Source organism: Ruditapes philippinarum, unplaced genomic scaffold, assembly GCF_026571515.1.
Source record: "Ruditapes philippinarum isolate M1 unplaced genomic scaffold, ASM2657151v2 ctg2450_1_1_1_1, whole genome shotgun sequence".
Classification (NCBI taxonomy): domain Eukaryota; kingdom Metazoa; phylum Mollusca; class Bivalvia; order Venerida; family Veneridae; genus Ruditapes; species Ruditapes philippinarum.
In genome coordinates this window covers 12931-34361 of record NW_026854496.1, presented here as the reverse complement: position 1 = coordinate 34361, position 21431 = coordinate 12931, and the positions used below count along the sequence as shown (strand labels likewise).

The 21431-nt window shown below is 30.5% G+C and overlaps 1 protein-coding gene across 1 annotated transcript; it reads right to left on the bottom strand.

The window, feature by feature from the left end:
- Positions 1-1407: 1407 nt before the first annotated feature.
- On the bottom strand, positions 1408-20218 carry LOC132740273 (N-acetylglucosamine-1-phosphotransferase subunits alpha/beta-like). The gene is made up of 16 exons (XM_060728134.1): positions 20061-20218; positions 15863-16047; positions 14986-15161; positions 14452-14519; positions 13702-13827; positions 12749-12844; positions 11504-11572; positions 10884-11063; positions 9685-9855; positions 8912-9216; positions 8427-8579; positions 8118-8172; positions 7269-7346; positions 6642-6721; positions 5687-5785; positions 1408-3778 (listed from the first exon to the last, which is right to left on the bottom strand). The coding sequence occupies exons 1-16, from the start codon at positions 20154-20156 to the stop codon at positions 3649-3651; spliced, it is 2067 nt and encodes a 688-aa protein (XP_060584117.1). The 5' UTR covers positions 20157-20218; the 3' UTR covers positions 1408-3648.
- Positions 20219-21431: the final 1213 nt, after the last annotated feature.

Genomic DNA, 21431 nt, shown 5'->3' with positions numbered 1-21431 from the left:
GAAGCTTACATGCGTTCACTTTGTTTGTGTGTCCGTCAAAGAACACATTGTTCTGTTTCTTGTTTGTCCGTCTGTCAAAAGAATGCAAAAAGCTCGGTGATGCTGAATTATTTTAAAACTGTTTTGTTTCCCCTAAACAAATAGTTTTAAGACTTTCATTGCAATAACAAAACAGAAATATTTGAAGAATATTTAAAATTTTCCATTATCTTTACGGTTTACACTTTTAGACCTGATTTTGTTTTACTGTATTCGTAATCTATTTTACAAAAAAAACACTATAAGATCTTTGCTTGGGCGGGGTAACATATACCCAATGGCAAATTTAAAAGGAGATGTCTCAGACAAAAATATTCCTTTAAGAAAGATAGCAAATTTATTGTTATAAATAGCACTGATGATGATTCTTCCGTCAAATGTTAAAGTCTTCAAAGTTCCTGTAGAAACCAATTGTGTTTGCGCAAAATATGCTTCAAAATGGGCATTTCTCTCTTACAATAATATGTAAATTGCGGCAAAAATCAACTTAAACATGTGTTTAAATATAACAATTCAAACATAAATACAATCATTTAAATCCTTCAAATCATATCATGTGGAAACCAATAATTTTATAGAATATTTGCTTGAAAGGGAGCGTTACTCTTTCAATTCAGCAAAAAAAAACTTGACCTCTGTTTTGTTATACCATACTATCATGCCAAACATAAACACAAGTAATGAAACCCTTCAAAAGTTATCCTGCAGAAACTAAATGTCTACGGATAGACGGGCGCGCGGGCTGTCAGACAAGCGGACAGACAGATGGACAATGGCATACAATAATACTTTAAAGGCTATGTACTGGTGAGTGTGACATTGCTATCATAATCTTTTTTGCCATTACAGTTCGCCTAAATGCTTTATAGTCCCTTTAATAAAATATTGGTATGATATAAAATTGATCCAAAAATGATGATAAATAATACGCACAGTTTTTGGTCACGTGATAAATGTTGTCTGAATACACATATACAGTGAGCTACTGCCGCTCAAATTATGTAGAGGGCTTGCAAAATAACGAGGACCAAAGATGCTGGATCTGACAGAATGGTTGGCGATGCTAAAAGCTATTTCAAACTTTCAATTCTGATAATGTTTCGCGAGTCGACATTCATTCGGTACTCAGTGAAGTTACATTTGAGTACAACGATTCACTGGCAATTTATGAAACAGACAGCTTAAATTATAATGGTCTAAAGAATAAAACTTTATCATTTAACTTTTATATTTAACTTGTACACAGTTGCTTCTTATGGATGACACCTCAAACTGATTCTCGGTTGCATTACAAATGAAATCATGCAACTTACACTTTTATATATATTTATATTGAATGAATCAAAGAAGAACAATGGTAAATCAGAACTTAAAGATTTAATATTTACTCTGGCAAATATAAAATACATTATGCATAAATACATCATATACAGATAGACATCAAATGCATCAACATCATGTTTTTAAATAAACAAGACAAGACATAACGGATATTCCGCTTTGATATCAGCGAAAAATATACAATAAATGTTAATTAAGATTCGAACTAGATTCATAACCTTTTTAAGCATGTTTTTATAGGAAAGTGAAAGATATGCAAGTTATAGAATACAGGCAAAATATTATTCAAACATGAAGCAAAGCATCCCCGGAATAATTGTGTCTTTTATACAGATCAAATCAATTGAACATAGCGTTCATTTCAGTGACAAAACCTTTTATCTTAGGACAACACAAATAGCATATATACAAACAGGTGTCATAATATCGCCAAATAATAACAAAATGTTAGAATGGTGGTCTACTGTCTGACTTTCGGCCCTGGGAGCGGACTTGAGAGCTGCTTAAAAAAAGCTTTGCACCTTTATCATAATCGAGTAAAATGTGTTACATGTATATCAATTTTGAAAAAAATTGTTGTAAGAATGACATTCAAACATAACAAAAAGATGTTTCCGAGGAAAAGAACAGACAAAAGTGAATATTTATATATTATAACGATAAATATTTTTAAATAACACTACAATGGAACTTACAACATATTTATAAAACTATGTTTTAATTTTTGATGAAGTAAATAGCATTCGTATTGAAGAATATTTAAAGTCAAACAATTTTGAATTATGTTTATGTAGATATCTGTATCACTATTTATCATCTAAGATATATTGTATCAACAAAGACGTTCACATATTAGCTTCGGTATATTTTCTTTTAACATATTCTTGGCCAAAAAGACATTCAAAGTAAATATAAAATTTCATATATCTTTAAAATACGTTGTTTGACAAAATGACATTCAGACAAAATAACAATTTTCAATAACCTATAAATAATATTTTTCTAATAAAAACAATCAAACTGATTTTTCAGTTTTCATTTGTCTTTCTCGACAAAAAGACATTTAAACTAAATATCTGTTTACATCATATAGTTTTGAGCATACGAGTATTGTTCGACATAGACTTTTAAACTGAATATCAGTTGTTTTCATAGAATATTTTTTGACAAAACGAAATTTCAAACTAGATATTAGTTTTCGTAGCCTCCTTTCGACAAAACGACATTCAAACTAAATCTCAGTTTTCATAGAATCTTTTTTTGACACGAAGACTTTCAAACTAAATCAGTTTTCATTTATCCTTTTCGGCAAAAAAAAATTCAAACCAAATATCAGTTTTCATAGTTTCTTTTTTCGACAAAAAGACTTTCGAACTGAATATTAGTTTTCATTGTACCTTTCATCGATAAAATGACATTCAAACTAAATATCACTTTTCATGTATGTTATCTCTTTCAATAAAACGACATTCAAACTAAATGTCAGTTTCCATAGAATCTTTTTTCGACAAGATTTCAAAACTAAATAACAGTTTTCATATATATTTTTTTCGAAAAAGAAGACATTCAAACTAAATATTAGTTTTCATTGTATCTCTCCCGACAAGAAGACTTTAAAACTATATATTAATTTCCATATATCTTTTTACTACATTGTTTGACTAAACGACATTCAAACTAAATATAAGTTTTCATGTTATCTCTTTCGACAAAACGACATTCAATCTAAATATCAGTTTTCATATAATCTTTTTGACAAAAAGATTTTATAACTGAACAACAGTTGTCATACATATTTTTTCCAAAAAATAAGACGTTCAAACTAAATATTAGTGTTCATAGTATCTCTCCCGACAAAAAGACATTCAAACTATATATCAGTTTTCATATATCATATTTTCGAAAAAATTCTTAAACTAAATATCATTTTTTATAATTTGTTTTTAAATATAGGAGTATTGATCGACAAAAATACATTCAAACCATAGATCAGTTTTCATATATCTTTTTTGAAACAAAAATAATGTCAACATACATGTACATGTAAATATCAGTCATCAGATATCAATTATAATACATTGATGATATTTCATATCATTTTCTATGAAAAGGACATTTAAAATCAAAGTAATGAAAATATATGCAAAATAAACGATCAAATAAATATGAATCTGTTGTAAACGATAAAAGTAAAGATTTTGAGCACGAGACAGATTTGACAAAGCGGGTGTAGTGTTCTCTCTCCTGTAGTAGTCATTAAAGTTATCATTATGGTCCCCTCAATTCATACTGTGATCTAGTAGGAAATAGCTTCTCATAGAAGTTTTGTAACAGTTCTTGTGCTACCACAGACTCCCGTTTTCCATGATCCATGTCGTCATTTATTGCATTAAATTTCCTAAAATAAACAAGGAAAAGTTTTATCTTTGCATATAATACAGTTGTACATAAACAGAGCAATGTTACACAATAAATAGTTTAATGAGGGAAATAAACATAAGGCATATTATATAATTACGATGTGATCTTTACAGAAACGATAACACCAATAAGTGGGAGTAACTTTCACGGAACGCAGTTAATACAATATCCAGCCCACAGATATTAATGAATAAGGAAATTCGTGGTGGTTTGCCAGCACAAAAAGTTTATTTCTATCTGTTATTTCAGGCAATGAACATGCAAAATACCGCGTTGTCTTATGTGGACACAAAGAAGACTTTCAAGTTTCACGCCGACATGTCGTTTTTCCAAAGAAATGAATACTTAAAAAAGGAACATTTCAGAAGTTCAGTACTCACACCCGTGCAATATAATACATATCCCTGTGCGACTAGATCTTGACTAAACTTGATTTTCGCAAAATTATTAAGGACAGTTTCAAAAATAGAAAACGGACATGTCAGTTTCAGAGTTTTGATACGATATTGTTAGATAAAACCTAAGTTTGGAGATGTTTTGAAATGCATTGTTAACTAGAACTGTGTCCAAAGGACACGGATGCCCCCACCGACAACATATATATGGTATATAGTGAAAAAAATAACAAAGGGCCATAATTCTGTTAAATTTGGTCGCAGCGAAAATTCCTTCCTTTACTACCATCTACACATTAAGGTTGTTCATCCCTGGAAGTTTAAGCAAAATCTGCCATCCGGTTTAAGAGGAGTTGCGTTCACAAAATTTCTATATGGTATATAGTGAAAAAATCAACAAAGGGCCATAATTCTGTTAAATTTGGTCGCAGCAAAAATTCCTTCCTTTACTGCCATCTACACATTAAGGTTGTTCATCCCTGGAAGTTTAAGCAAAATCTGCCATCCGGTTTAAGAGGAGTTGCGTTCACAAAATTTCTACAAAGTATATGGTGAAAAAATCAACAAAGGGCCATAATTCTGTTAAATTTGGTTGCAGCGAAAATTCCTTCCTTTACTACCATCTACACATTAAGGTTGTTCATCTCTGGAAGTTAAAGCACAATCTGCCATCCGGTTTAAGAGGAGTTGCGTTCACAAAATTTCTATATGGTATATAGTGAAAAAAATCAACAAAGGGCTATAATTCTGTTAAATTTGGTCGCAGCAAAAATTCCTTCCTTTACTACCATCTACACATTAAGGTTGTTTATCCCTGGAAGTTTAAGCAAAATCTGCCATCCGGTTTAAGAGGAGTTGCGTTCACAAAATTTCTATATGGTATATAGTGAAAAAATCAACAAAGGGCCATAATTCTGTTAAATTTGGTTGCAGCAAAAATTCCTTCCTTTACTACCATCTACACATTAAGGTTGTTTATCCCTGGAAGATTAAGCAAAATCTGCCATCCGGTTTAAGAGGAGTTGCGTTTACAAAATTTCTATATGGTATATAGTGAAAAAATCAACAAAGGGCCATAATTCTGTTAAATTTGGTTGCAGCGAAAATTCCTTCCTTTACTGCCATCTACACATTAAGGTTGTTCATGCCTGTAAGTTTAAGCAAAATCTGCCATCCGGTTGAAGAGAAGTTGCGTTCACAAAATTTCTACAAAGTATATAGTGAAAAATCAACAAAGGGCCATAATTCTGTTAAATTTGGTCGCAGCAAAAATTCCTTCCTTTACTACCATCTACACATTAAGGTTGTTCATCCCTGGAAGTTTAAGCAAAATCTGCCATCCGGTTTAAGAGGAGTTGCGTTCACAAGATTTCGGGACGTACGGACAGACGTACGGACAGACGGACGGACGGACAGACAAGTGCAACGCTATATGCCCCCGCACTTTGTGGGGACATAAAAATCTGCACATAATAGAAAATAATATTTACCTTGGATCTGCGGATAATTTTGACAGTTTTGTTCTTGACTTTCCTATATGATTGGTAATCATTATAAAATGAAGGTTTTCGTCTGATTTAATTGTATGTCTGTAAAACAAACGTACACATACATGTATATCATTCTTACTATTGTAATGATTTATTATAATGCACTATTATTTTAACACTGTCATCCTTTTATATCTTATCAATTTTAAATCACTTGCACCTAACCGATGTGGGTTCAAATCCCGACAGGGACTTTGGATTCTTTCATGTGAGGAAGCTATCAAGCTAGCTGACGTTGCGTCGGTGGTTCTACTCAGGTGCCTGTTCGTGCCTGAAACAATGCACGTATTAGAGTACCTGAGGTCTTCCACCACCATTAAAGTTGAAAAGTCGCCATATGACCTATACTGTGTCTGTGTGACGTAAAACTCAATCAAAACAAACAATCAATGTTAAATGTTAATTATGTAATATGTTTTTTCAATTGCGGATGATCTGAGACCTTATCATAACATTTCTTGTTAAGAAACATATAAATTTCATATTTATGATAGTTGAAATGAATGTTAATACATTTCTTATATACCAAATCAACATGCTTTTAAACCAGTATAAAAAATATAGAAATAAGTACAAAATTTATAAACATTTACAATGAAAATGGCTCGCATATGTTTTTTATGGTAAGTATTGTTTGCAAGTTAAATATATTTCATTGCTAATCTCAGTTTTGGCATTTATAAAAAATGTTGTTTAAATTGCTCCTATGGTAATTTATCATAAAATATGATAGACATTTTGACCCATTAATTTTAGTTTTTTTCTTTTTATTTCGAAGGATCGTCTCGTCTTCAGATTCTTGTACTATTGTAGTAATGTATATGTTTGTAAATAAATTCATAATTTACTGTCCTTATCTTGAAAAATTGTACAGGTAAAAGCATGGGACACATACTTGTATTTTGGTTTCCATATTCCAGTCCAGCTTATAAAATCTTTTACTCCAGGACATTGTGTAAACCTGGATTTGGTAATCTGTAAGCAATTTGTGATAATTCTTAATATACTTATGATTGTTAAAAGCACATTAAAACAAAAAGTAGTAATAAGACTTCCTTACAAAATACCAAATCACTAAGACTGTACTAATTGCCAAAAAAGAAATAGAGGAAAAAGATAGTTAAGGTAATTGGTCAAAGAGTATTCTTTGGAAACTATGAAAGTACACAAAATAACATGTTTTTGAGAAATAAAAATGAAAGCATTTTTTGGGCATGATGGGCCTTTAAAATGGTCTCTGAAAAAAATCAATGGTAAAAAAGATTTTTCTGGGTATAAGTTGTATACCATTTTCATAACCAATAATTTATTTCTGCTAATACTAACCAATAACTATGTTACGTATATATTCTTTCTGCTGATACTACAAATAACGGCTATATACATGTATATAATTTGGTATTGTTATAAATGTATTCATTTATATTTTATATTTTTTCCTTTTACTTACATTTAAAGTAACTATTCTCTTAACTTTCTTGCGTATACATGTTACTAATGAATGCAAATATATTGCATGTACCTGCTGTTTTTCTCCTGTTTTCCTTGTATTGGAATCACTACATTGTAAGGTACTATCTATTAGAAACGTCACTGATGCCTGTTTGATAGAAATAAGTGTAGCAATATCTTCTTTGACATGAAATAACAATACAAGGCAACATAGAACGTCATACAACTAAAATGTCTGAAAATAATGTCTGTTACAAATTGCTTTTGAAATAAAAGCTACAAGTACATTCAGCTCAAATGAATTCCACTTTTGCTGGAAACATATTTATTTTACATTTAAGGTCTCTTCATTTTCAATTGTTATTGTTTGTTTAAACCATGAATATGAAATAAATATTTATCATGTAATTTGACAATATATTGATAAAATACTTTCAAAATAAATACATTAATGTTGTATGAGTGAAGTTAACAGTAAAAACAATGCGGTTTTAAGTTTATTATACAATTTTTGGGGGTCGCACCAACACAGTATTGGTCATATGACGATTTTCCAGCTTTACTGGCGGAGAAACACCTTAGGTGCCTTTCCTTGCATTATTCCCGTATACTAGCTGAATAACGTCCTCAAATGAAAGAATCAAAAGTCCATGTCGAGGTACTATCCGCTCTTTTGGCTTTTTGAAAACAATTTATAGCAGTTATAAAGTCATTTATATTTTCTAGATGGGGATGGATAAAATATAATATTCTATTGAGATAAAATCAGATAAAGGAACAGTATCTGAACTTTTATTGTTACAAACGAATATTTATATATATATTTATATATTCACGTGTGCACATTATACCATTTATTTACTGCATTGTGCTTTTCATATTTGATTATGACTCATTACAAGTAAATTGATAGACATACCTTTGAAATACCTTTATCATTCAAAAATTCCATCTCTTCTTCAACCGACACTGTTCTAAAATATAAGATTTATCTATATTCATGAGTGATTTTTTATCTTTTTAAACAAACCAATGAAACACCAAGGGAGGTAACTACAGTCACATTCTAAAGCCAGATAGTCTACCTTTCTGTATAAAGGTAACTGTAATAAACATAGACCCTTTATTTGTAAGAGTCATACAAATAGCTATCTAACCTCGAAACAAGATATAAAATTAGCATCAGTAGAGTCAAATATTTTGTGTAACATTTTTCATTTATACTTACCCAGATTTGTCAGTGTCCATTTCATCAAAAATTGATTCTGTTGTCATGACTTCACGAGCAGAAGACACATATAGTAGATATGCCATAGAATATTGCACATTAAACTGCGACCGGAAGTGGAACGCTGATGATTTTTTAAAATCTTCGTGAAACCTTGAATATAAAAATGTGAACAAAGTCAACAATGCATGAAGGGTAACCTTGGGTCTTCCTATAAAAATAAAGCTGGAAAGTTGCTACATGTATATGGTCTTTACAGTGCCAATATGACTAAAGCCAACATTTATTATTAATTTATTATTAACTTATAATAATTAATTTAATAATAACAAACAACAACAAATTTAACAACAAATTCAACAAACGAAGATTGAATATTAAGGATAGGATAAAAATTCACATTTTTGCAGTCTAAGTAATAAACAAATGTATCCATGATGTGAAATATGTTACAACAACAAAAAAGGAAACATCTTACTACATACGCATTTTCCAGATCTAAAGCTATATGTCTATTCACAAACAAGGGACTATGTCGAGGTTCATGGTAGTACACTGTGTCTGTTGCTTGCTGACTACACCGGTTAAACATCCCCATTGTATGATACAACGATCCAGAAAACAGACCGTTGGGGTATTTTCGTTTCATCCGTGCCGGTGTTATAATCCCGCAATCACCATGATCCCACATACACTTTGTATTGTCACACGCCCTGTCACATATACCGTTACCAAGGGAAGTATGAGGGCACCAAGGATTGCATAGATTTACACGATTACCCCAATGGATCTGTATGAAGAAATAATTACAGAATTAAACTTATTGCTACAACATGGTCGCTCGTTCCTGTCCGGTTATCCTTCCTTAACATGTAATTAAAAAGTCTGTAACACTCCAATTATTAAACACCTTACCGGAACAACATTTCCAAAACAGATGGCTTGCAGCCGTGGCTGCAAGTCAATAATGATATCAAATATAATAATAAAATATAAAATATAAATAAAAAAAAGATCATCAAGGAAGGGCGACGTTCAATGAACGCTATCCCTACACGGGCAAGGAGCCCAGTAGACCAAACAAAAGTAGGACAGTGCACAAGGCAAAGCACGGACGGGTGATTACTTTAATAATACATAAAGGAAATAAAAAACCGACAAGAAGGAAATTAAAAAGACAACCTCATAAAAAGGACTTCATATTTCCTATCTTATTTCAAATGTTTGACGAGAATAGTTTTGTAGTAAAGGTATTTACCAAAAGTCCCTCCTCTTCTGTATAAAAATCACGTAAAGTGATGGGTTGTCCAAAGAAATAGTCATCACACATAAAGATAAATGTTTCTGACAAACCAGGAATTCGATGCATATGACTTTCAATAGCAGGAGATGAAAAAGTTGGTAAATCTTCCTTGTTTGGAAATATTTTCTGAAAATATAACAGATGAATGATTTAAAGATTATGTAAATAACAAAAAACGAAATTTGATATAGGTGTATACAATATGTTTAACATTTAGATTACCAATTATCAAAAGAAAGTTAAATAATTATGACATAATGATATTTTGACCATTCTGTCCATTATAAAGGGTTTCTACAAATTAATAATGATATAAAATGAACAAACATCGAACAATGTATACTTCAAACTCCTCACACTGATTACCTCCCTTGGCAGAATTGTAATCACTGCCTTCACAGACGTCACATGATGATGAAAGTCACATGACGTAACGTCGAAATTCACCGTTACATAGAAAATCTAACGTCATTTTTCTCTTTCTGTTTATTTTTTAACTTTTTGTACCTACGTCCGTTATATTTTCTCAAAAAATTATCAAAAGTATACAAATTAATGAAAAATAAATTTCTTTAATAATATCTTTTTCAAAAGCGGCCATTGTTTTGGAATGAAACGGTGCATAATTAAAAAAAAATCTCATAATATTGATAATATTTAAGTTTTCGAAATTATTTTTTATTTTAGTTTACATCTTATACATTATAGTCTTGAAACATTAGCAAAACCGTGTTTACTTTTTAAAATAAATATAAAAATTGAAAAAATTCATATCGTCAAAAATCTTGACGAAAATGTTGTGATGGCAGAGATCTAATCCTGCTGTAAGGGGAGATCACTGCGTAGGAGATTGTGTATACTTCACACATAACACGTAGTTTTGTTGGCAGAACATAAACACACTGATATAAGCTTTAAGGAAGTGTTTGGATATTAAATAATTCTATTTTAAAAAATTGTTAGATAGAAAACAACATGCGGACATCAATCATCAAATAAATCTCTTATAATACGTGCATCAAGCTGAATAATTCCGGTATCATTTCGACATTATTTTCATGATTTCACGAAGCACCCAGTCTTGACTATATTATGAATCAAGTAAAAATTATTGTTTTAAATTTAACAACTGCCTAGAATGAACAACACGTTACCTCTGTATTTACCACAGATATTTTATGGTTTGATGTGTTAAGCCAGTTAGGAGTTTGATCATTGGTGACGATATAGATATGTTGTATCCAAGATGCATATTTCTCCACCGATCTCAAAGAAAACTTCAGTTGATCATTTTCTGCAAACCTGTTTGCTCGTGGAAGTCCTTTAATCACGAGCTGTTACAAAAAGAAAGAAAGATTGTTATACAATATTAAATAGATATTGTAAAATAAAAGGAATTGTTTCTCCATAGTAATAGATGACTAATTAAGAAAATTTAATTACACCAAGATAACAAAATCAGAAAGAATAGTGAGTAGGTTTCATACTGAATTTATTGAACCGGTTACATAAAATATCATATTATAATATACATTTGTACATAATATTTTTAACAAGTTCAATAAATTTAGTATTGAAGCGAAACTAAAATAATATTCTAAAATATCAAATATATAAATTAAGAAGAGGGTACAGTAAAAAAGGGAATCATTATTTTCATTTACCTTGTGATTTATCCACAAAATCAAAATGTAGGGACAATTTAACTTAATGGTATAAATTATACTGCATTTGGTGAATAAAAAATATGATAAATGAACCATCAAATACCTACAGAATCAGTACTCCAAACCAGAACTGCAGGATCAATTTCAAGGCCATACCCTTTCAAGTTTTTTAGTGTCTGAAAGTTGTAAAATTATGCAATTAGATTATTTCATTCTACACATCCTAAATTTTTTATACTTCTTTCCTACAGAAAAATACATTTAATAATGATGTACACTTTCAATATATAAGGTAAATGAATAGGTCTGGTAAGTTTTACAATTTTTTAGCTACTGGTGATTTATGTGCTTTTATTGATTCTTCAAATTATTTTTAAACTAGAACTATCGCTGAATGCGATTCATACCCCCACCAATGTCCTTGACAGAAGACGACTTGGAAAGGTGGTTAAGAGAATAACTTTAGCGGCACAAATACATAAAAAGAAATTATCTCTGGTGAAAAAAGACTAATTGTACAGGTATTAGTATAAATATATATTGTCAAATCATGTTCGAAACAGTTACAAATAACCTTTCATTTTCCCAATGTACTAGACATTTTCTAAGTCAAGTTTTGACCTTTAAGTTTGGCCTTGACCTTAAGCTGGCACAAGGGTAAGATGGGTTCTGCACATTGCCCAGTTGGGGTGAACATTTGAGTAAAGTTTGAAGAAAATCCTTCCATTAGTATAGAATTTATAGAGCGGACATAACATATTGTCTAGTATTGATTGTATGTAAATTTAAAGACTTTAAAAGGGGCATAACTTTGTCAAAATGCAATACAGAGTTATGAAACCTGCATATCTTATTTGTGACACCTCATATATCTTTTAAGTTTCAAGCAAATACCTGTGCTACTTTCAGAAATATTCAAGTACATGTTAAAATTTAAGAACATTTTCTAAGTCAATTTTTGACCTTCACGGTTGACCTTGACCTTAAGCAGGCATAAAGGTAACATGGGTTTTGCACATCTCCTTGTTGAGGTGAACATTTGAGCCAAGATTGAAGAAAATCTTTCAATAAGTGTAGGACTTACAGAGCAGACACGACATACTGTCTAATATTTGAATGTTTGATATTTGACCTTCAATTGTGACCTTGACCTTGAGCTGACACATGGGCAACATGGGTTCTGCACATCCCCTTGTTGATTTATAGAGCGGACACGAAAATGGAGACGGACGGACGGACGGACCGACCGACCGACCGACGGACGGACGGACGCGACAAAGCGAATCCATTATAGCCCCCCCCCACATTTTGTGGTGGGGGTATAAAAATCGTTCACTACAAAATGACGTAACCTTATCAAAAAAGTGGCTGTTGTTGTTGAGCTTCCCGTATACAAGAACTTGTGTTGTACTTCCAACCTGAATATCATCTGTTGATATGGAATCTTCCTATAAAAGGTAAGGAGACATTGAGACATTGATATAGAGACTAACATATTTGGATATCCTATTAATATGTAACATCTACAAACATGCATTACTTTATATAACTCAAGTCAGGTGATTGTCAAGTACTGTCTAGTACCTGTATTTAACTTCAATATATTTCTGGTCCTTCGGGATTATTGATTCCAGCACTTTTAGTTGTTTGTTAGGGGGCGTGATGGATGTTGAACATTTTATTCATCCCTCATCAAACCGAGTCTACAATTTTCATATAATTTTGTTGTTTTTAATTTTCCCAAGGATCACACTTTATCTATAATTATTTCCGAATTCGATCACTGAGATGCCATCAACTTACTCTTAATGTGTTTGGTCGAATCTTTTCTAGATGTTTTACAATAAGATATGCGTGTAAAGGAACGTCAGTGTTTTTGCTATGATGTCAATTCGCGACAGAAATAATGAATACTGAGGCAACAGATGTCTCCCACCACCAATAAAGCTAGACTCTCCTAACATTTACAATGTATCCGCGTGCTTAAACCAAACTGTAAAAAATGCCTACAGCAGTAAGAAAAGTATTCATTTTTAAATAAAAAATAAAATAAGTATTAAAAAACAACCTGATTTGTTTCAGTTAGCTATCGAGTGATGAGTTTGTCTTTAAATTCCTTTCTTAAAGATTTTTTAATTTTCTTAAGAATTTAATTATTATTTTTCACTTTACTTTAGACATTCTTTATATTCTTTTATATGTACATTCTTTGTACGAACAGAGTGCTCAATATATTGTTATTAAGTCATACAAGTCGAAGGATTGAAATATGAAAGTATATATATATATATATTTAAGTTTATACCTCTCCAAGCATTTTGGTTATTTGAATAATTGGTTTGAAAGCCTGCATGGACGCATCACGGGGTTTCACTGTAACAATGTACATGTTGTCGAGTATTTTCCCTTCTTCTGTCAAGAATTCCTTTGTCTGAAAGAACAACAGGTTTAGATTTCAAGTTTAAATTAATACCAGGAGTGTCCGCATTGTATTATATGTAATATATTTCTATATAATAGTTGAGGCATTTTTAAGTTATAATTACTTTTGATAATTCAATCCAAACTGAAGTCATATCCGCTTGTTAATGAAGCTGAAACTGCTTAGGAAAAATGTTGACCCAAAATCTGAAAGTTATTATTAAGATAAACAACTGAGTGCATGTATAGAAATATAAAAGTGTATTTTCATTTAAATATGTAATAAACATCTGCAATTAATGCACTATTTAATATATTACTAAAACTGACATATGAACTTATCTCCAAATAATACTGCATCAATTGCTGTTCCTTCTATCAGTGATAAATTATCACGTGCCATAAAATCATTTGCGGAATGAATAAAACGTTAATTTCATGCATACAACTTTGAGACAATCGACATTAAAAAACAGTACTTATTTTCACGCACTTACAGATTACTTTTTAACCTAGGACTGAACTGAATATGGTAATAAAAATTCAACAGGGAATCACACTGAATCATACAAACAGAATTTATTACAATAAAGATGTGCGTTCAATGTTCAAAATATAATATCATAAAACTTACAATGTATCCACACAAACTTATATATGATCGACCTTCTATGATTGTAAGTGTACTCATAATGTCATTATCTGCAAACATAAATAACAAATACACATTTAGAATTTAACAATATTTTTAAAAAATCAACATTAACTTCCTATGCCTGGTGTTTCAACTATTAAAAGATGATAACTCAAAACATCATGTTGTGATTTTGATGATATTTGATGAGCATTATCTCCTTACTAGCATGTCCATTCTTGCTGAGATTTATTCCAATGTTATTAACCATTTGTAAAATATGGCCTACCTTTCTTAACCTCCTTAAGTTACAAAGGAATATAACTCAAAAAGCCCGGTATGAATGCTTATTCATATAAATACCCTTGTCAAAAAATTAAGAAATTCGTATGACCCGATTCTAATATATGGATCCAGTCGGACGGACGGGCGGAAAGCGCCATTTCAATACCTACTTCCGATTTTACGGCGGGGAAAACAAACGAGGATTTATTATGTATGAATATTATCAATATGTACACAAATAGTTCTAACCTTCATTCGATTGTTTTGGAACAATGACGCTGTATACCATATCTTGTTCTGTGACATTGAAAATAAACTCAATGTTTTCGTTTCCTGACAGACTTTTCGTTGAATGTAACACTGGGTAAACAACAATCACGTGGTAGTGTTCTCCGGCGTCTGATTGTCGTCTGCATCTTAGGGAACTGCAGTAAATATACATACAAGTGTAAGGGGTGTTTAGTGATAATTCTCCCTATTAATAGCCAACCTAACACAGTCTCTCATTTAAAGTTATCTTGTTATCAGTATATGTGGCTGAGGAGTTGCGAATCAGAATTGCAGCCACCGTTTATCCCCGTGTGATCGTAAGAGGCGACTAAATGGGTTTGAATTATTGGAGTCAATGGGTCTCTTAGCTCCAGTGGTTTGTGACCCCTATTGTTGCTTTAATTTTGAAACACCCGAAGATAATCAAAGTCATCTTTCCTGTTTTGGCACCATATGACCTAAATTGTGTTGGTACGTCGTAAAAGCAAACAAAATAAAAAAATATATTTAAATTTTTATAGATTTTACATTTTTGTGTGAGTTGGAAAGCATTTCTAATACTTTGAATTTTGTGTGCTTATTTCTAGTAAAATATTTTTTAGGTAATCCATGGCAAAATATCGACAAGTTTTGAGAATTAAATTTCTTAAAGAGAGAAAATAATTCTTTAAATGCTTATTCTATAGTTACTGTCATTACCTCTATTTGTGATATGTGACTGTAGCGTATGCCTTTAAAATTCATCTAACCACCTCCATGCTATGGATATACAAAATGCGAATACAAGATCACCTCAAAGACAAATTGTTTTAATACATTTTTTTATAAATAAAAATGCGAGTATGAGAATTCATACCTATTGTATTTGCCATGATTTTCTAAAGCTTTTTGACGTTTTAACTCTAGGATGAATTTTGGATCACTTCCATTTACCCACAAGTATACGAGATCTATTGGTACATTAAAATTAGCTGCTGTCTTTGAATTATTTCCATTTTGAGTACAACTGATATCAAAATGTCTAGGAATGAAATGCTTTCTCTGAAACAAAAATAACAAGAACAGCTGAATTAATCATAAATATCATGAAAGAGATTCATAATCATCATCATCATCATCATCATTATCATCATCATTATCATCATTATCATCATCATCGTCGTCGTCATCGTCATCATCATCGTCATCATCATCTTCATCAACGCCATCCTTACCATCATTATAATTATCATTATATATATCATCATCATAATCATCATAATCATCATCATCGTCATCATCACGGTCATCAGCATTATTATTATTTTCATCATTATTATCTTTATTATTATCATTATCATCATTATCATCATTATCATCATCATTTTCTCCTTCTTCTATTTTTTCTTTGTCTTCTTACATTGCATGATAAAAACAATTTAAAAATATGATTATTAAATTACAAACAGGTGAACAACAAATTATATTTGATTAAAATGTTTACTTTGTCGTTTATACAGCTACAGCCGCTCCTTTTGAGCTATTTAAAAAGTTTTATTTCTAACTATTACGTAGGAAAAAGACGCGAGATATAAACCCACGATTTGAAATTTGCCCACATTTATTTTTACTCAGTTGAACTTAGCAGATAAGGATTTTATATATTTTATGCGTTTATTATAACATTTACGACTCCTAAAATATGTTATATGAATCACGGGGTAATACTTGTACACTCAAGTGTTTTAAATTGTTCACGATTTTTGTTTCGAGTCTTCTAAAACTATTGATCGATGTTGCATGTTGCATTTCAAAAGATAATTTATAATCACAGTATTATACGATTTATAAATCTGCACTCGAGTATTCCAAAACTTATATATAGCTTTATTATTTATTTTAATGATTATCTAAATGATATCAAATAATTTCATATTCAAAATGTGTAGCTCTGTAAAGGAACGATGTGAATAAAATTTGCACATGTCGAATTGATCAACTCAGTGAGGCATGGTGAATTGATTTTGGGCCCGGCTAGCTTGTTCGATAGGTCGGAGAGGTTTATACCTTTAGTAGCATCGCTCGACCTCCCACCACAAAGTTCAGACATATTGAGGATCCAGATATGAATAGAAATGTTTAACGTAAAACGTTGATATAATTATGTTAAACACTTTAGAAACATGTTTAGTACTAAAAGTGGTTAAACTACAAAATAGCTATAAATTAAAGTTGCAGTAAACTTAAACGCATTTACCGTGTAGAAGAATAAAGCGCAAATACATGTTATTTCAACGGCAAACTAGTAAGTAGAGTTAAACTCAACCATGTAAGGCCGGGCGCATTCTCTTATAAATTATGATAGGCATATAAACTATTAGAAAATACACAATGCAATCATTTGCAACAGAGCTAAAATAGATATATTTAAAAAGATCAACAAGTAGTTGAGACAGCAAGGATCCAGTTTCATGCTAATTTTCAGGAAAATTTTGAAACGTATTTAAAATGTTTTTGTCAAGTGAACAAAGGAAGTAATTTATACATCGGAAACGACACGTTCAATCCAAGTAAATTACCAAAAACAGTTCAAAATATGAAAAAATGGCACTTACTGCGTAATTCACGTAATATAAATACTGCAAAATCAGTCTTTCGTTGCACATCACATGTATATCATTAAATGAATAGTGAAAATTTTTACTTTTTTTTTCTTTAAAATCTTAGTTCATTTATGCTAAAGTTGATTTTCTTAAAATGCTTTGGCTCATCTGGAGGCATGTAACTTTTTAAATTATCTTGATCAGGGATCCGTGTCGTACAGTATGAGAAATTTTGTCATATTATGTAAAAATATATTAAACGTATACTATACACATGATTATTTTTTCATACCTCGTTTAGAGCGTAAATTATTATTCATTTTGCCTTTAAAATGCCTTTATAATGTTTCTGATATCATAAATGTTGTTCAAGTTATTTGTCTTCACCTTATAAAATAAATATTTCATAAAGGTATTTTTCTACGGTATCGAATTTTTAAATCAGTTTTTTTTTGTGTATGAAAACACAAATGGTAGTTACCTGACTGAGTATCTCTCTTGCTGTTAATAATTATCAAAGGTCACGTAAAATTAATATGATAAGTTTAATAAGTTTATTTTTCAAATTCATAAGATCACATGACCCATGAGTATATATCATTCAACATATACATGTATATAAGGCAAGACAGTTTGCAAAAATCTATTATTAAAAAGTTTTTAGACAACAACGGAGAAGGTCTATAATGAATTGCATGTTGGAATATCTTGGTATTATTATATATTTCTAATAGTATTTAGAATTCACTTTAAATATGTATGTGGTGTATTCTACAAACACCTCTTGCTCTTCAATGTCACAAAATAACTATTAAAATTAAATATGATAAATGATTCCTTACAAATTAGGGATAACTTGATTTTATCAAAACGAAACACAACTAAAAGAAATGTTCTTGAAATGGTCGTCATATACTGTTTAGTTAACAAAGAAAACAACAATAACATTATGTAGAATATGACTGTAACAGTAAAAGAATTACAACTTTATCAAGGATTAGCAGTGTGATTATTACAATATAATTTTATGTGTTCAAGATTAATCATAGCAATGACAAAGAAACTTGTTTTCTTGGACGTAATATTTAGAAAGAATGCATTACGTTTATAGTACATTATGTTGTTCATGGTAAAGCGTTTTTGTGTGTGCAAAAGTAAGACTTAAACCATACAAGTCATTTGCGATATACAGATCTCTGCAAAAATGTGTTACCGACTGCAGGACTATAACTAAAACTTGTAACGAATAAATATATGTCATTGTTATGATCATTCATTGTTCAGCGTTTAAGGTGTATGTCACGCAGCCTAGGGATCGTAGGTTCGGGCCCTACTCGGGGTCATCAGTACTGGTTTGTTCCAGGAACCGAACTCAGAAAAGACTGACTGATATTAGAACTTGTTTTACTATCGCGCCCTAAAATACGTTTAAAATAATAGAAATGTTTTATACATACTAAAAAGATAGGCTTATATGGTTTCAAATAAACTTAATTGATTTTTCATTCCATTTTTATGTTTGTTGTATTGTGTTTTATTCTGGGCTAGAGGCCTATATTACAAGAATAAACGTACTTCTTACTACAATAAATCTTAATATAATCTGATATCAGCAGAAATGAGGTATTCTCAGATATATTGTCAAATTCTATAAATGTTAAATTAGCTATCTTGTCAAATTCTATAAATGTTAAATTAGCTAAGCGTTCATAGATATCTTGTCAAATTCAATAAATGTTAAATTAGCTAAGCGTTCAAAGATATCATGTCAACTTCTATAAATGTTTAATTAGCTAAGCGTTCATAGATATCTTGTAAAATTCTATTAATGTTAAATTAGTTAAGCGTTCATAGATATCATGTCAAATTCTATAAATGTTTAATTAGCTAAGCGTTCATAGATATCTTGTCAAATTCTATTAATGTTAAATTAGTTAAGCGTTCATAGATATCTTGTCAAATTCTATTTAAATGTTAAATTAGCTAAGCGTTCATAGATATCTTGTCAAATTCTATTTAAATGTTAAATTAGCTAAGCGTTCATAGATATCTTGTCAAATTCTATTAATGTTAAATTAGTTAAGCGTTCATAGATATCTTGTCAAATTCTATTTAAATGTTAAATTAGCTAAGCGTTAATAGATATCTTGTCAAATTCTATTAATGTTAAATTAGTTAAGCGTTCATAGATATCTTGTCAATTTCTATTTAAATGTTAGATTAGCTAAGCGTTCATAGATATCTTGTCAAATTCTGTTAATGTTAAATTAGTTAAGCGTTCATAGATATCTTGTCAAATTCTATTTAAATGTTTATCATTTAAGCGTTCATCACCAGAATCAATAATTATTGCTATTGTATATTTTAATTGTTCTTCCGTTTTAAGATTTTTAACATGAATAATAAGCATCGTTTCATTATCGTTTTGTTAGCTGAAATAAAATTGTATATATAATATCAAATAGTACTTACCTTTGGTGATGAATATAGAAAAACTGCTATCATTAAACATAAAAATAAGATATAAGAAATATTCCTTTTAATTCCAAGGCGTCTAACAATATACATTTCTGAGGAAACGGAGACAAAAATGAGCTGGTTTGCCGCACAAAATATTTAAAGGTAACTAAAAACAAAACAAAGACATGAAATGCTTTATCAAAATGTAACACGTATTTTCAAGTTTTATGCCATTTCCATTTACATGTAGTTTATTGAAACTTGACATAGGGGTTGTGTGTTTAAGTGGTACTCATATATCAATATAATCTCTGTCGTTAAAACTTGTTATATAACAGGAAGATTGGTTACACATTTACAATTGTTTAAATACATCATTTTTTTAAATAAATTGTCGTGTTAAAATATAATGACCAAACAAACACACGTTTGCAGATTTACAATTTGCTCGGTCTATAAAAGTAACAATTATACAAATATGCAATCTGAATACTGAAAATGACATTATGTCCATCTTAAGGTATAAAGTGAGTGAACAGGCGGAAGTCAATATAAGTTTATTATTTAAGCTTATCACATATTGGGGCGTCGGTTGCCGAGTGGTTATGGTCGTTGTCTTTTGAAAACGAATACCTTGACAACATGGACATATACAAAAATAAAATGATATTCATCTTCAATTTCTTGTAAGTTACATTATTGACACACTCTTTCATTTCTTTGTATTCTATTTCGTCTGTATCTTTCGGTTTTAATCCTTAAATTATAAGCAGATATTCTAATTCTACAAATATTCATACATGTATAGCTTTGCAATTTATTCTCCTTAAATATGGTCCCAAGCAAAGGTCTGTTTTGATATAACTAGTAAAGTGTTCAGAACGATATTGTTTTCTATGTCTGAATGCCATTTTGCCTAAAACAGTCAATAACTTTTTGCTTAAATTCAGATGAAAATAAAAACTACTTTTGATATTTAATAGGTTGTCCCACGCATAAGAAAAGCCAAATTCATTTAAAATGAATTTGACATTCTGAACCCAATTATTTACACTAATTACTTTATTGCTTACTGAATATATATCAATGAATTTCTTTCTATATAATATTATCTATATGTACAAGCTTAAGCCAAAATTAAATGATTTGTACGTATCGTTTGATATGTCAGGGGTATCTCCCTAATTCTCCATACACCTCATTGTTACTAGGTTTTATTCCCAATATTAATTTGCAGAAGGACAATAAAACCTTCCATCCACAATTCTGGGAAATAAAAATAAAACAATATAATGATAAACAATATTAAACAAACCTGTTATATGTCCCACCAAAATATCAATATTTTCAACAAAATTGTCACTTGGCGATGCAGGCTTGTTA

What these genes read in the sequence shown, in the direction of transcription:
- LOC132740273 (XM_060728134.1), bottom strand. Translation starts at nt 20,156, where the DNA reads ATGTATATTGTTAGACGCCTTGGAATTAAAAGGAATATTTCTTATATC. An exon ending in CAGAAGAGGAGGGACTTTTG is followed by an intron (nt 9,217 to 9,684) that starts GTAAATACCTTT and finishes TTCTTCATACAG; the next exon opens with ATCCATTGGGGTAATCGTGT. An exon ending in ATGGACACTGACAAATCTGG is followed by an intron (nt 8,173 to 8,426) that starts GTAAGTATAAAT and finishes CTTATATTTTAG; the next exon opens with AACAGTGTCGGTTGAAGAAG.